General features: G+C 38.4%; 1 protein-coding gene across 5 annotated transcripts in view; it reads right to left on the reverse strand.

Annotated features, from left to right (window-relative positions):
- Positions 1-135: 135 nt before the first annotated feature.
- Positions 136-15,024, reverse strand: part of UQCC1 (ubiquinol-cytochrome c reductase complex assembly factor 1) — a 54,980-nt gene continuing 40,091 nt past the window's right edge. For all 5 annotated transcript variants that reach the window (XM_066978449.1, XM_066978447.1, XM_066978450.1 and 2 more), the window contains 3 exons: positions 6,812-6,889; positions 5,285-5,398; positions 136-1,322 (listed from right to left, as the gene is read on the reverse strand). In XM_066978449.1, the coding sequence (XP_066834550.1) occupies positions 1,188-1,322; positions 5,285-5,398; positions 6,812-6,889 (327 nt within the window). In that variant the 3' untranslated portion in view covers positions 136-1,187. The remainder of the gene's footprint in view (positions 1,323-5,284; positions 5,399-6,811; positions 6,890-15,024) is intronic.

The raw sequence follows: 15,024 nt of genomic DNA on the forward strand, positions 1-15,024 counted from the left end.
CAACAGAAATAACATTTCATCAACTAAGAATCATCCTCCTCCACTTTTGCTTAATAGTGTTATTAGGAATACACCCTAATATCATAGGGCTTATTCTTATCAGTCACGTATGGCCCAGAAAACACATACACATCATTTTTACCCAGACTGGCATTTATTACAGACTACAATTTTAGACATGACAGAAATGAAAACTGTTTTTGTCACTGACCTGGAAATAGCCTGGTGAACCATCCACCTACGCAGTACACCTCAGCCTCTGCTGATTTAATCAGTGGAGCTATTGCTCCCGTAATTACTGTGTTGGGGTAATTTGCTTGCACAGCCATATAAACTTTTAATTGGGGTTGACAGCTCTTGTTGAAAAACCCTGGACCACTGCATTGGGGGTGGGGGGCAGCACAGTCCTATCCCGTTAAGAGCCATGGACAGAAATATAGATGTTATTTTCATGAATAAATTCTTAGACCACAGCTCTCAAAAGAATATGGAAATATCAGCATGGCAGAGCTCCTCTGAAATACCAAGTACTCTGAGGTAGCTTTTAGCAACAGCCCAGCCATGTTTCAGACTTTTTTTCCTCATGAAGATGGCTAGAGTTAGAGGATTACTGGGGACCATGCATTATTCTTTGCATCTTCCTATTCCTGTGCAAAGAGTTCCTAAAAAGGATTTTCATGGAAAATCCTTCAGAACCTGATAAAGCAATTCTTAACTCTATTAAAGCAAAAATGGACCATGCCATCTTGATATCAGGCTTTTAGAATATATTAACATCTAATATGCAAAGCTCAGATTTGTATTAACAACCATTCAGTAAGCAAAGGAACACCATACAGTCTGTATGTAGCTGCTCTCTAAAGGAGGCAAAGGACAGAAATGGCTTCTGGAGATAATTATAAGTCATGGTAAAACATCTGTTTTCCCAAAGATGGAAGGCAGGTCTTGCAATTTGTCTGCAAGGACCAGGCAGTGCCATAAAAAGAACACAGGTTCCCAAACCAACTAGCTTTATTCACAGGTGAATATTCAGAAGAGTAAGGCTGTCCAATTTGCTATTCAGCTACCACAGATAAGACATCTATTTAAATATGCTCTTTTTCAACAGCAGTTTTCACTTCCTGACCTCACAGCCTCTGCCTAGTTCAATTTCAGGCATGTTTCCCAAGCTGGTTTGAGAGATGCTCTCACAGTCCTTCGTCATTGTAAACAGGGGAAAGGGGCTTGAGGATGCTGCGGGCGTTGTTCTCCACAAGAGGCCTCCAGCTCACCTCACCCGTCAACAGCAGGTCCTCCCCACTCAGCGCATCCAGGTGCTGCACCTGCAAGAGACAGGGTGTTAGTGCAAGGCATCCTGACACTCCTTAAAGGCCCTCAAGAGCTACGCAAACACGCTACTTTCTGGTATACTTTGCCATTTGTGAGAGGTAGACTGAAAAAGATTTATGACTGCTTAAGCGTTACAGACAGGCTAGGAGATAAGTATCTGCAGATCAACTGGAGTTAACTGCGCAAGGTTGTCTAATTCCTTAGCTAATGCTTCCTGTGGAAGTTTGGCAAGAGGACAAAGAAGAGCCACGCAAAGTAACACGATTCATTTCATCTTCCAAGCAGTTAATTCCAATGACACACTGCTAGTACCATTATCTGCAAGGAGTGCTCTCATAAAAGTGGTTTCACATAGACCAGGGCTTTTCCCTGTAGGAAAAAACCTGACCAGCAGGGAACTTTTGAGACTTACAAAAACGCTGAGACTGATGAAGGAGATGAACAGGGAATGAACACTCGTTCTTACACTACAAGAAATAATTGGCATCAAATGAAATTTTAAGGTGCAACGCAAACAAAACATTTAAGCAAAGTACTGTTGTCACATAACATAGCGTTAGCACATTGTAAATGCCATGCTTGCTGCCACAAGACACTGCAAGCACTGGGGTGAGGGAAAGGAACTAAAAAGCCCATCAAGAGGCATTAAAAATTAAAAACACCACCTCTGGCTCAGGAAGCCTGAGCATAGATTGCTAAGAATCAACCAGGGAAGCAGCACACACACTTGCCCTGTTGTTATATTCTTCTCTGGGCATCCAATAATAGCCACTGTTAAAGACAGGATCAGCAAGAACACATGTGAAAAACATCTCACAAAAGGGATTTCCAATGTTTACTAGCAATAAAAGATAATCTGCCAAGGAGTTTCTCAACAGAGGAAATACATCAATGGCAACAAGGATCAGACTGAAGAGCCACCTAAGCACAGCATCCTGTTTCTGACAGACCATAGCAGATTCCCCAGCAGGAGCTGAATACAATGCATGAATGCAATGTTATTTTCCTTATTTTCCCTCCCTCACAAAATTTGTTAGTACAGAGATTTTGAGCTTCAGGTTGTTGCTCTACATTTAATAACTCTAGACAAACTTCCCTTCAATAAGACTTGCCAGTGACGTTAAAGCCCATGTACAATTTCAGCATCCCGAGCAACCTGTGGCAACCTGCATTCAGCCCTTCCTTGCTCTATTGGGCTTATGTAGCAAGGTTTTGATAGTGGGGGGGCTGCATGGGCAGTCCCTGTGAGGAGAGCCCAGGAGCTGCCTCATATTAGAAAAGAGCCAGCACCAGCCGGGGGACCCAAAAGGGCCCACTGGTGGCCAAAGTGAGCAATGCTGTTTACGCCTCCGGAGAGCACAATGATGAAGGAAAAAAAAAAAAGAAAAAAAAAAACCTGCTGCACAGCAGCAGCTGTGAGAGAGCTGCGAGGAAATGCAGAGAGAACCAGCCCTGTAGCCACCAAGGTCAGTGCAGAAGGAGGGCAGGAGGTGCTCCAGGTATGGAGCTGAAGCTCGCCTGTGGAGAGGCCCATGGTGGAGCAGGCTGTACCCCTGCAGCCCATGGGTATGACAGCAGAGCAAATCTCCATGCTGCAGCCCATGGAGGAGCCCCACGCAGGAGCAGGGGATCTGGGGTGAGCTGCTATCCGAGGGGGACCCATATTGGAGCAGTTTGCTCCTGACACATGGACCCCGTGGTACGGAGCCGTGTGGGAGCAGTTCTTGAAGAGCTGCTGCCTGTGGGAAGCCCACGCAGGATCAGTTCGGGAAGGACGGCATCCCGTGGGAGGGATCCCATGCTGGAGCAGGGGCTGCGAGTGACCGTGAAGGAGCACTGGAGACCAAGCATTAGGAACTGACCACAGCCCCCATTCCCAGTTCCCCTGTGCCATTCAGAGGAGGTGAATGGGGGAAAGGTGTTTTTAGTTTGCTTTTAGTTCTCACTGCTCTAGTCTGCTAGTTGCAGGCAATAAATTACATTAATTTCCCTACTCTGAGTCTGTTTTTACCCCTGATGAAAATTGGTAAGTGGTCTCCCTGTCCTTATCTCAACCTGTGAGCTTTTCTTCTATCATATTTTCTCCCCTTGTTCTTTTGAGGAGGGAGAGTGAGAGAGCAGCATGACAGAGTTTAGGTATGTGTTGGCATGAAACCACCACACTCACTCACCTTCCATACGCCTACCAGATTTCACAAATCTATTCTTTCATCTATTTTTCAGGCAAGTGATTATAGTCATTGCTAATACAGAAGCTGCTTCCTATCATCTTCATTGCTCTTCTCTGAACCTTCTTCGCTCATTTTTTCTTTTCTTTATGTTTCGTGATGGTTGGGAGTCAAACCTATTATAGGTTATTCAAGTGACTTTACAACACCAAATTTTATTTCCTATTCCTTCCTTGGTAGACCTGAGCATTTGTTTTACTTTTTTTAAACACTACTGAGCATCGAGTTGACATTTACATAATAAAACTATAGTCTCAAGGACTCATTCCTGTGTGGTCTTTTGACATGCTAGAGCTCTTCACTATAGACATAAAGCTGGATTTGTTTTTCTCCTTAAGTGCACCACTTTACAGTTGTCTGAACTCAACCGTATTTGCCATTTCTTCATGCATTCACTGTCACAAATTCTTTCTGCAGTCAACCCTTTCCTGCATTAAACCTTGAGGTTTTATTTATTGACCCCTAATATCTATATTTCACAGTTGCTTGTCTATGGCAGTACCTTCACTCTTCCCCTGCGACTGCTCAATTTCTTTTAAAAATAATAATTAGTGAGATGCTTTATTGGAAGTTTCCTAAAAATCTGTAAAGACTACATAAATCAAATATTCACTGTCTACAGCGTCAATGACATTTTCAAGCCACAGATTGGTGAGGCATGACCTGTCTTCACAGAAGCTGTGCTGACTTTTCTCTTATGTGCCACTTTTATCTGTATGGTCACTGTTTCCTATTTCACTGCTGACAGTTTCTCTCCTATCGTCTGTGCTACAAAGTCTACACAGTTGCTACAAATTCCCTACCTGGCAATACTTTCCCAAATTACATATTTTTATGCTTGTTTACTTCTTGATAATCTTAAGTTTTAAACGTTCCTACAGCTTCACTGATGTTAAGCATCAACAACCCTAAGCATTAAGTCTGTCTCTCCTGAGAATCCTGCTAGCTATCCAGAAGCAACCTCAGTCCCTGACAAATTTGAGTCCTTCACTTCCCATGCTGTTTTCTGAGAGTCACAATGAATACACCTCCAAATCTCTACCTGGTCCTGAACGCAGCACTGGAACCATTACAGAGAATGGTGCTGTGGAGGTACTAGACTTCAATTTTCTGTCCCACAGTTATACTTTTCCTCCAGTCCTCTTCACCCTTTTTCTGTCTTTCGGTACCCACCTGGACCATATCTACGAGGTCCTACCCAACATTTCCTAAAAATCTGGTTCAGAAACTTCCTAAGAGTTGAGAGGACAAACACTGTTTAATATATTTTCCTCCAAGTAATAACTAAAAGAATCTGGAAAACAAAACCTTTTACATATTTACGTACAAAAGATCATCAGAAGAATTTTAATCACTGCATGCTAGCTACTTCATTATCAAGGATTCCAACTCCACAGCATCAAGTATAACTCTACAGCAAACTGCAGCCCATTTCTGATGTATTTTGTTCAGTCCCAGAAGTTCAGTATCAGAAGATAACGTGGGTCCAGAAAAAGAAATACAGGTTTGCTTTCAATCCTCTGTGAATTTCTCTGTAGTTATTTTTCATCAAACCACAATGAATATCAGTCAGTTTTTATGGTTTTACTTTTTCTCTTAAAAATAATCAACATTAAAAAAGTGATATTGATAAGGAAAAATGAGATACATAGTATGCAAGCAAAAATAAACATTCAATATACCAACCAAGAGAATGAAGAGAATTCACGCTATGAGCTGTAGCGTACCTGTTTACGCACATACTCTACAAGTAACTCCAGATGCCGAGGGTCCTCACAGTTCCTGTTAAAAAGGTTTCTCCAAAGAGCTGCTGCCAGAACATGATCATCAGACAAAATTCCCTAAAGTACAGAGGTGGGTTAAAAATTACTTGCCAACTGACAATATTAGATGCCTCAAAGCCCACAGCAACTACAGACAGCACATATGAAAAGGCATCAACATCACTCTTTTTACAGAATGGAAAACAAGCCTGGCCTTAAATTAAGTAATTTACAGAGCAGTCTGTAACAAATATTCTAGCAAGTTAATCTGGAAAAAAAAGCTAGGTTAGGATATTCCTAAATGCAGGAGCTAATCACTGCATTTCTGTTACGAAAACTTTACCATGAATGTTTTGGCTTTACAAAGAAGACAACACCACTTTACAAAATTTTGTGAAGACCATGACAATTGAAGGACGTATAATTCTCCAATTATGTACTGGAGAAAAAGGATGCATAATATGATGTTGCGAAGAAGTAATCAGGACTTTGCTATTTTGCTTTGCTTTTACGTTTTTCATTCTAAATGAGAAAAAGAGAACTCTTCATCAAGAACTATCTAGATATCCAGTTAAATCTAATATTAAATTTGGCTTATAGAAGAATCACATCCATGAACACCTTTTCTATAAATTCTCTCCAACTTTTGTTGTCTTTTCAGATTACATGGTGTTATCACCATAGTCTCATAATTCCTGTCTCTGCTGACAACATTTGCCAAAGGAAAGAGTGGATTTTAAAATATTCTGTTAAAAATAAAAGAGGTCAACATTTGTCTTTAATTTGACATCTTGTTTGCAAAAAGACTGTCAACAAAAAGAGAAAAGAAAAAAAAACCAGACAGACACAGACACACATCATGGCAACACTTAAAACTAGATTAAAGACTCACATTCGTAACACTGTCCAAAATTCTATGAAGTTTAAATTTAAGAGACATTAATAATGTATTAATAATGCAAAATAACCACGTGAATGCAAATATTACCCTGTGAATAAGAGCATATGAAGAACAATATCCACTAGAGGAAAAAAAATAACTACTAAAAGAGCTAACGCAATTGTATTTTCTCCTTGGAAATCCCATAGATGCTTGCGCACAGTGATACTTTTGCCTCCCCATATTGATCAGATACTTCCTATAAATACTTCCTCATTTACACGCTCTTTATAAATGCTCTATTTGCTCTCAAAGTATAGCTGAGTACAATGGGACTCAGAGGAAGAAAATTATTTATTGACAGCAGGGACAGTGAAACAGAACAAAGAATATTCCTTCTATGTCCAATGGTTTAAATCAGTATGTCAGGTGCTTTCTTTTTTCTTAAAAGTACTGTAATTCAAAGCATAAGACGATCACTAAGAAGTCTGCTTACAGTGTAACATTTCTCCAACAATACCTACAGCAAGTGCTTTACGCATCTGCAACATTCTGTGTTCAGTGACTTAGTTGGGTCTATTTGTTCTTGCACATTTCTCTGAAAATCTTACCTCATCATATCCAAATAGAGCTGCATAGAAATTTTCTACCATACGTCTCAAATCTTCCTTTAGAACAACAGAATTAATCTGAAAAATAAAGCAGAAAACCTTCTGTATGGGTTCTAAAGAAGAGGTGATGAAAAAAATATTATCAGTAGGAAAAGAAGAAAAAGCGCCTTGGCCAATATAAGTTAGGATTTGGCTGTAAGTAATGATGTTCGTATAGTTAAAGATTTTAGAATAATGTGCAATGCAGCTCAGTTAAGTCTGTACACAAAAGAAAGACAAAGTCAAGGTTATGGCTATAAAGTTAAGGAATGGCAGAAAAATCCTCAGCCACCAGCGCTGGCACAGAGTTACATGAACAGAGGAAAAGATACAACTGGGTGAAGAGTGAAGGCAAGGCTGTTCCCTTTCAGTAGCAGTATAGAATAAGATAATGAAGACTCCTCTGCATTTTAACTATTAAGCTGCTTTTGCAGATCTTGGATTCATTTGTACAGGATTTTTAGAAACTGAGTTTTTTTCAACTCTTTTTTTTTTCCTAAAGCATGGACCTCAAAACTGGGCATTCTGTCACAGTAGAAATACCATGATACTAAAGACAGTATCCCTACCACTTCTTAATATTACTTCTCAGTATTGACTTGTACATTCGGGAATCACATGAATTCTGTTCCTACAGCACCTCAGTAGAAACTCAGATGCACTAGTCACTCACTATGACTGAGTTTCTTTCAGTTTGTGATGACGCAGATAGTTCCCCTTCTGCTGTGTGACTCAGTCTAAGTTCCACACTGACTTTTAACTAAATTTAACAATTGCTTAAATATTTGCTGGTATAGCCTAAGCCACTCGTTGGCTTGCAGAACTAACCCCTATATGAGCTTAAGACCGAACGAAAGGAGATCAGCAGAGAGAGGGCTGAAATAACTCACGTGCACCTCCCTCAGGCAAACCATCTACTTCTTTTGCCTGTATTTTTTTATTTCTATCAACAGAACGGTTTAATAAGCAGTTCTTCTCCTGAGGGTTGAGCTATGCTTCCATTGGTTTTTATTTGTTTGTTTGTTCTTGTTTTAAACAGACCTCACACGCAAAGATAATTATCTTCATACCTGCATACTAGCAGAATACTCATCTATGAGACTGCATCTTGGAGGCAGGTTTTATAAAAAAACTGTCAACAAGAATACAGGGTAGAAAGTCAGTTCTACAATGGACTGAGCATTACTGCTTTTTGATGTACAGCTTATCACAAGGCTAAAGAAAAGCTGTGAAAACCTTGCGTATTTAGTATCTTAATACTTACGAAAGTATGAGCCATGTCCTAAATTCTGAGCATCCTTACGGGTACTCAACTTGGTGCTTATGCAACAGCTTTTCTATCAAAATGTGAATTAGTTTTTGCCACACTAGCAAATCTCCAGTTAAATATTCTTCCATTAAACCACTATCTTTTTTCATCAGTTGATTTTTATAGAAATGCATATAGTGCAAACACAAGGAAAATTCCTTTTATGTCAGTTACTCACATTTTCCCATTAATATAAGCTATTAAAATTCATGCAGATATTTTATAGGCTATCAAGATTTGGTGACTGGTTATTATTGAATGTTTAAAAAAAAAGAACTAACCATAAGAAATCAGAGGGTTAAATGATGACTGCAACTTCTGTAATGACTTAATTAAATTTTTATTGAGTACATAAACTATGATGTCATTTCTACCCAACCATGCTCAAACTTTCTGTGTATGTCAGAGATCGTGGTTTTTCTCAATAGAACATACTTCTAAATAAGCTGCACTTCTACAGCTCTAATAAGGGGGAGCAGGTCTCATGTAACACACTCAATAAATTATCCTTCCATTTTTAAACAAACAAATTCCATGAGTTATTATATATTTGCCACGCACTTTTTATGACATAATAAAAATGTTACCTCAAGGATTACTTAACACATACTACAAATGTTACAGCAGGCAACTGCAAGGGGCAAAGAAAACAAATAGTCCCATTACAGAGACAAGTCCTGGACTATACTTCCCCAGGGAAGCAGCCCTCTATACTGAAAACAAAGAGCAGCAGCTTTAAGTTAGCAAGAAACAGATTGATGAAGGAGATAACCAAGTTAAACAAACATGGCAATAAATACATCTTAAAAGACAAACAGTTTAAAATATAAAATGTGACTTTGGGGATGGAGCAGTATCTTAGCAATAAAATTATGTTTAAAGGAATACTGCAGCTTCTGAAGAATACAACAGCAGAGGTTAAGTACAAACACTGTAGGAAAAAAACCTTATTTATAAAGTACAAAAAATGAGCAAATCTAAATCAGGATTTGTTGGAAATGCTTCCTCTTTTCAAACTTCTACATGTTCTTACCACTACCAAGTTTCATGATCTGGCTGGTCATGATTCTGCTGACTCTTCCACAGTTCATTATTAAGAACAAAAACTGCTAGACAACTCCAAGCAAGTAATTGCTAATAACATGAAAAAAAATCCATAACATCTGGAGCTCTTCTAGGGACTCAGCCCCTTTGTCTTCTTTGCAACAACCCATTGTAGAACTGTCACCAGAATAAATTAATGTACCATCACCTAAATTAACATACAGAACTACTTTAGTTGATATATATTTTATATATATATTTTTGTACATCTTCCTACTATATCGCAACTTTTCATTAAAGCACTCCATGATCCCACATTCTGCCTGCCAGACTACAGCGTGCACACTGCATTTTCGTTACTATATTGCAGTGAGAAATCTTATCTTCAGCCTCAAGTTCAATATGCATCGTTTAACAGCCAGATGCTGAGTCTTACTGCTACATCAGGCAATTTACTACATCAAGTCCCAGTTAAGGGTTTGTATTCTAACAAAATTTCTAGGAAAGTAAGAGCACACTGCTTTATTGTATACACTACACATGTATGGAACTATCATACATATAGGTGTAGAGTTAAAAAGAAAAGTGCTTTAGCATAAGTCTATACTAATCTCTCTGGTTGGACGGAGAATGTTCTTTCATAATCAATCTCCTCTCCATCCCTACCTACCAGCTTTGGTTTACACTGCAAAGAAGTCTGCCTCAGAGAGCACAAGCTGGAAAATGTGCTGGGATGTGCTCTGCCTGCTAAGAGATATCCAGGTCATGGGATCAGCCCAACACCAGCACCACATAAGGATTCAGCCCATGTATCAGGGATGCTGGATCAATAACTGTTTCTCTCAACATGCATGTTCCCGCTGGGCCACAGTACACACTAGTGTGGACATAGCTGCCATCTCCACAGGCTATGCTACTTGAAAGCATTTTAACAGGAGTATCTTTCTGTTATGGTTTTTGCCAGCTTGTATTGTGACCTTAAGCTACTTTAACACATTAATCCAACCATAGACTATAAAGTCAGAAGGGACACTTCTAACTCACCTTGTGCAAGCACTAGTCATTGAATTTCATGCAGCAATTCCTCTCTTTAGGCCATAAGTTATGGTTGAACTAGATTTTTTTATGAAGAGATTTCAGCCAGAAGAAATGATTAGATCATAGAACCTGACCTTCTGCATATCACAGGCCATTACATTTCACTGAGTTCCCTCTGTACTAAGCTCAGTAAGTTGTGTTTGGCTAAAGCATATCACCCTCACAGCTGAACATGTGTATCTCATTTCATATTTGAATTTTCTGGCTTTAGCTTCCACCTCCTCATTCTCATTATACCATTCCTTCTAGAATAAAATGTTTCTCCTGTAGAATGCATTTTTTCTTGTGCGTGTACACAGTAAATGTGTCACCACAGTTCTCTTTTCAAATTAAGACAAGGTTGTTAAGGTAATGTTTACACGAGGTACACTGATGTACTGCATCATCAGAGCACTCCCAGAGTAGTCAAAGTTGTAGCAGCTAAGTAGTGTTTTATGCTGATACAGTAAAATTAGTCCATCTCTTGCACAAAACTAGTCACACAGCTCTGAGTACCCTTCTGTTGTTATGAAGGAGTCTACTCTGAGGACTTCTATGAATTCTGTGATTCTATGACTTCTGTTAGCCATGCCGCCACAAACATGAATCACTTCTATTTACACTTCTGATTACTAGAGCAGTCAGTGTCGGGAGGAGTTCCTAAAGGACATAAAGACAAATCATTCACAATTATTTTTTGTCAATCCTCAAACATTCAGACTTTTTTTTTCCTCAGACCTTCTCCAAATCTGCATTTGGAAAGAATGACTTATTATATGTGTTTACATTAGTTATAAATAATATAACCACATACAGTTATATACGGGCTTTTAAGTTTTTGTTGACCTTTTAATAAATGCACACGGCATAAAATGGAAAAGACTGCATATAACCCTTTTACTTCTTCTAATAACATAACTATTACTTGTAGGACAGCAGTTTTGAAAGGGACTGAGACTGCAGCTAAGATCAAAAAGATTAAACTAATAAAACAGATTAAAAATACCTCCATAGCAAGGGGACGAAAATGCTAGCTCCTTCAGGCAATCTCGCATAGTTGTGAAATGACAGATATTACAGAAAGTATTTTCCAATCTTTATTTTTTGAGTCTTTTATTAACCATCCTGTTTCTTTGTCTGCAAACAAGGTCAAGCTTACTGGCTTGTAATTAGCTGCAGCTGTGATTCCCTATACACTTTAAAATAGTAACTTTTAAAAATAATCTAATTTTCTAATTAAGAGACATTAATTTTGTAATGTACCACAGAAGATAATTAACTTCAGAGAACAGTCTTTAAAGCCATCTTAAATGTTCAACATTGTATTAACCTAAAAAAAAAAGCTAAACTTATTTTAGATTGTATCAGAACCAGTTCCTGTCAAAACCTTCAATCTATAAAAACATGTTAATGGAAAAAGACTTTTGCATGCTCTGCTACCTTCATAACAACTGTACAATCATCAATAACACATCTTAGAGCATATCTGTTTTTCAAGCAGACATAGAAAAGCAAGTTATACTACATTATCTACAGATTTCAGAAAAATCTGACAGCCACCCCTACTAGACGGCTAGTATTAAGAAAATGAGGTATGTTTCTATATTGCAGTCTATTAATTTGGAAACTCTGCCATGGTAACAAGTAAAAATGCAGAGTAGGTCACAATACAATCCTAATTATATTAAATATATGGGGGCTTATTCTGAATTCTTCTTTTCTCTGTAGTATGTGGCTGGCAGAGCTCATTGACAACCTTTCAAGAGAAAGATCATGGAAGAGAGGTCAAATTGCTGTGCTCTCTGTCTAGTTGCGCTGATTCTCTGTAAGGGTGAGCAGCTGTAGAGAGTTTTTGCTGTAATGCCTCTTTTAAAAGACCTGCTTGCTAAAAGCCTAAAACCGATCATTAAAATGTTTCTGAATGAAACAGAAGCAAGAATTCTGTCTGAGAAACTGAAAGGAAGCTACACAAAGAAGCTTAAAAGAGGCACTTTGAGAAGACAGTAGTAAAGCTAAATAAATTATTAGGGTAGGTATTCAACATGAGCAGGTAACAGAGATCCTGTAAAAGTTGGCCTCATTACTGAGACAAACTTGAATAACTACGAGGAAGTCACACACACTCTTTAGTAGGAAAAAAAATGTAGTGGATCAGACCAAGGGTCCACCCAACACACAACAGTAGCCAGATACACCAAGAGAAGTAAAGAGTGCAAGATTATATGTGCTTCCTCAAAGCATTCTCCCAACCACTTTCAGCTCAGGGCATTTCTCTGCCCTTGAGATCTGTTTATATACTAATCTTCAGAAGGTCTTTATTTCAAGCAACTTATCCAGTGAACTTTCTGCATCTACAAGATGCTTCACCAAGAAGTTCCCTTGTCTACTACCCGTGAGGAGAACCACCATCTCCTGCTTGTTCCTCTTTAAACTAACACCTACTAGTTTCATCTGATGGCCAAGACGTTTCACTGGATGAGGCAGTGAATAAACAAAGCTCTGTCACCACCTCACTACCACCCAGCATTCTGAGAGTCCCTCATATTCCATGCGGTACAATCTGCCCATAGAAAAAGATTTAAAAGAACTTGACAAAGATATAGAGCAACAAAATCCCTGTGCTCCTCAAGTTCTAAACTACATGAAAAATATTAGGTAGCTTTTAATATGATTGCAGAGCCACAAAAGGTAGAGTCAACTGTGAGTATTATTTCAGGAGATCCAAGGAAGTACAGACTGATAAATCCTGACTTTCATTAGTACAAAGTAGTAGAAAAACACAATAATAAATTGATTAACAATTGCAGATAATTATGAATAATTTTCAGTGCTGATAAAGGTACTAGTAGTAGACGTTAAGAAAAAGCAATCATTTACAGAAATTTACACAACAACGTACCCTTGCTTAACAGCTACAATTCAAGAAATTAAAGAGTTTTTAATGGAGATACCTCCAAAATTTCACCTCAACATTCAATAGTGGAGAAAGACGAGCAAGTTTCATGAATTATTATGAACGTAATACAATATCATGAATGTAGTACAAGAGGAACCTCTTCCACCCCAAATCCATAGTGTGCCCATACATAAAACGCTGCACATAATACTTCTTCATCTCAGAAAAGATATAAAAAAATAAAAAACACAAAATACCGAGAGGATTAGACATATGAGAGGACACGGTAGTATTCATGAAAGAATGAGAAAGAAGATGGAGAAGGTAAAACCATGAGTGGTATAGAGCAGGTAAACAAGGAATTACTCCTCTCATAAAACAAGATGTAGAAAGAAGCTGATGAAATGTCCAAACAATATGTTAAAAACAAACAGGAGTATTTTCTCATGTAGAGAAAAAATTCTCGTTAATTTGTAGAAGTCATTGTCACAATACATTAATACTCAAAAAATATGAAAGGGGTCAAAAAAGGACTACATGTTCATAGAGGACTGCTCTGCTAGTAGATACTAAATATGACAGTCCTTATGCAACTTTCATATTACACATCAGTGAATGCTGAGAGGACATACCAAAAGTCATGCTACACATTTGTTCTCTTTCTCATACTTTTTTCCAAATATCTCTGGTCACTGTTAGAAGTCGTATACTGGATCTTCACCTGACATTAGAAGATGACTACTTAACATGTTCCATTTCATTCATTTCTTACTGATATTTGCAGAGAGATTGGCATCTCTTCTGTGTATCTGTTCGTGTCCTAACTTGCAGCAAGACAGCCACAGCCCATTAGATGATCCTGGATTCCAATCATCAGGTCACTTTGCTGACTTCATAGGAATTCATCTGAAATAAGCTAGCGTGATTAGAAAAAAAAATGCTATCTTTAGCATAGCTTTTAGTAATCTTACTGGAAGAGGCTACATTTTATGCACAAATACAAGATACCAATACCTTGATTAATACCAAATAGCATGTTTTCCTTAATTATTTTCTTCCCCAGGGGAAAATAATCTTTCTCCAAGAAGTTTCCAAGTTTCTGTTGAGTAGGAACAAGCATGACCCCCAAAGCAGTTGCCATCTCCTCTCCAAGAAAACCCTCCACACACAAAAAAGAGTTCATTTTATTTCATTTCAAAATTGAGGAATAATTGCTAGATTCCATGCAATTCGTACGCCTAATCCTTGATGCTAACACCTAGTAGTGCTACAACCTTTATCCAGTGGCTGAGGTCAGGACAAATGCAAACACTCACTCTCACTATCTAACTTTGAAATTCATTTCTGTAGTGTCCAGCAGCCTGGCTTATTTGTGTTTGCTCCATCAGACTTCCCACTATTTCCTATCACAGCCCTGGTCATACGTGACCTGCCTGGCATTCTCCCATCAGTTCTACATTCGAGTAAAATTGAAATTTGAAGTCACAATACTCTCACCTTCTACCAATATTCTGCACCTTCTGGTTTCAATCATAAGCTGAGAAAAACCCAATTTCCCCAAGCACTCCTCCTCCCCAGGGCTTCAAACACACGCATGCCACAGAATAGTTAACAGTTAAATATTTTCTTGCCAATATTTTAAGAGTGCAGAAGGTTCCAAATTGCTGGTAAAATAAACAATGCCAGACTGTGAAAACTCCTGCCTGCCATATACTCTGATGTTAACAAGAGTTTCTTTATTACTGTAACCTTTCAGAAGCGAACAAAAATTATTTCTCTACCCTAGTTCTGCCCTCAAGTAAAAGGCAAAGGAGAAAAGTGAACCATGAAAAAGCCGCATGGTAAGAT

This window comes from Anser cygnoides, chromosome 16 (genome assembly GCF_040182565.1).
Source record: "Anser cygnoides isolate HZ-2024a breed goose chromosome 16, Taihu_goose_T2T_genome, whole genome shotgun sequence".
Lineage (NCBI taxonomy): Eukaryota > Metazoa > Chordata > Aves > Anseriformes > Anatidae > Anser > Anser cygnoides.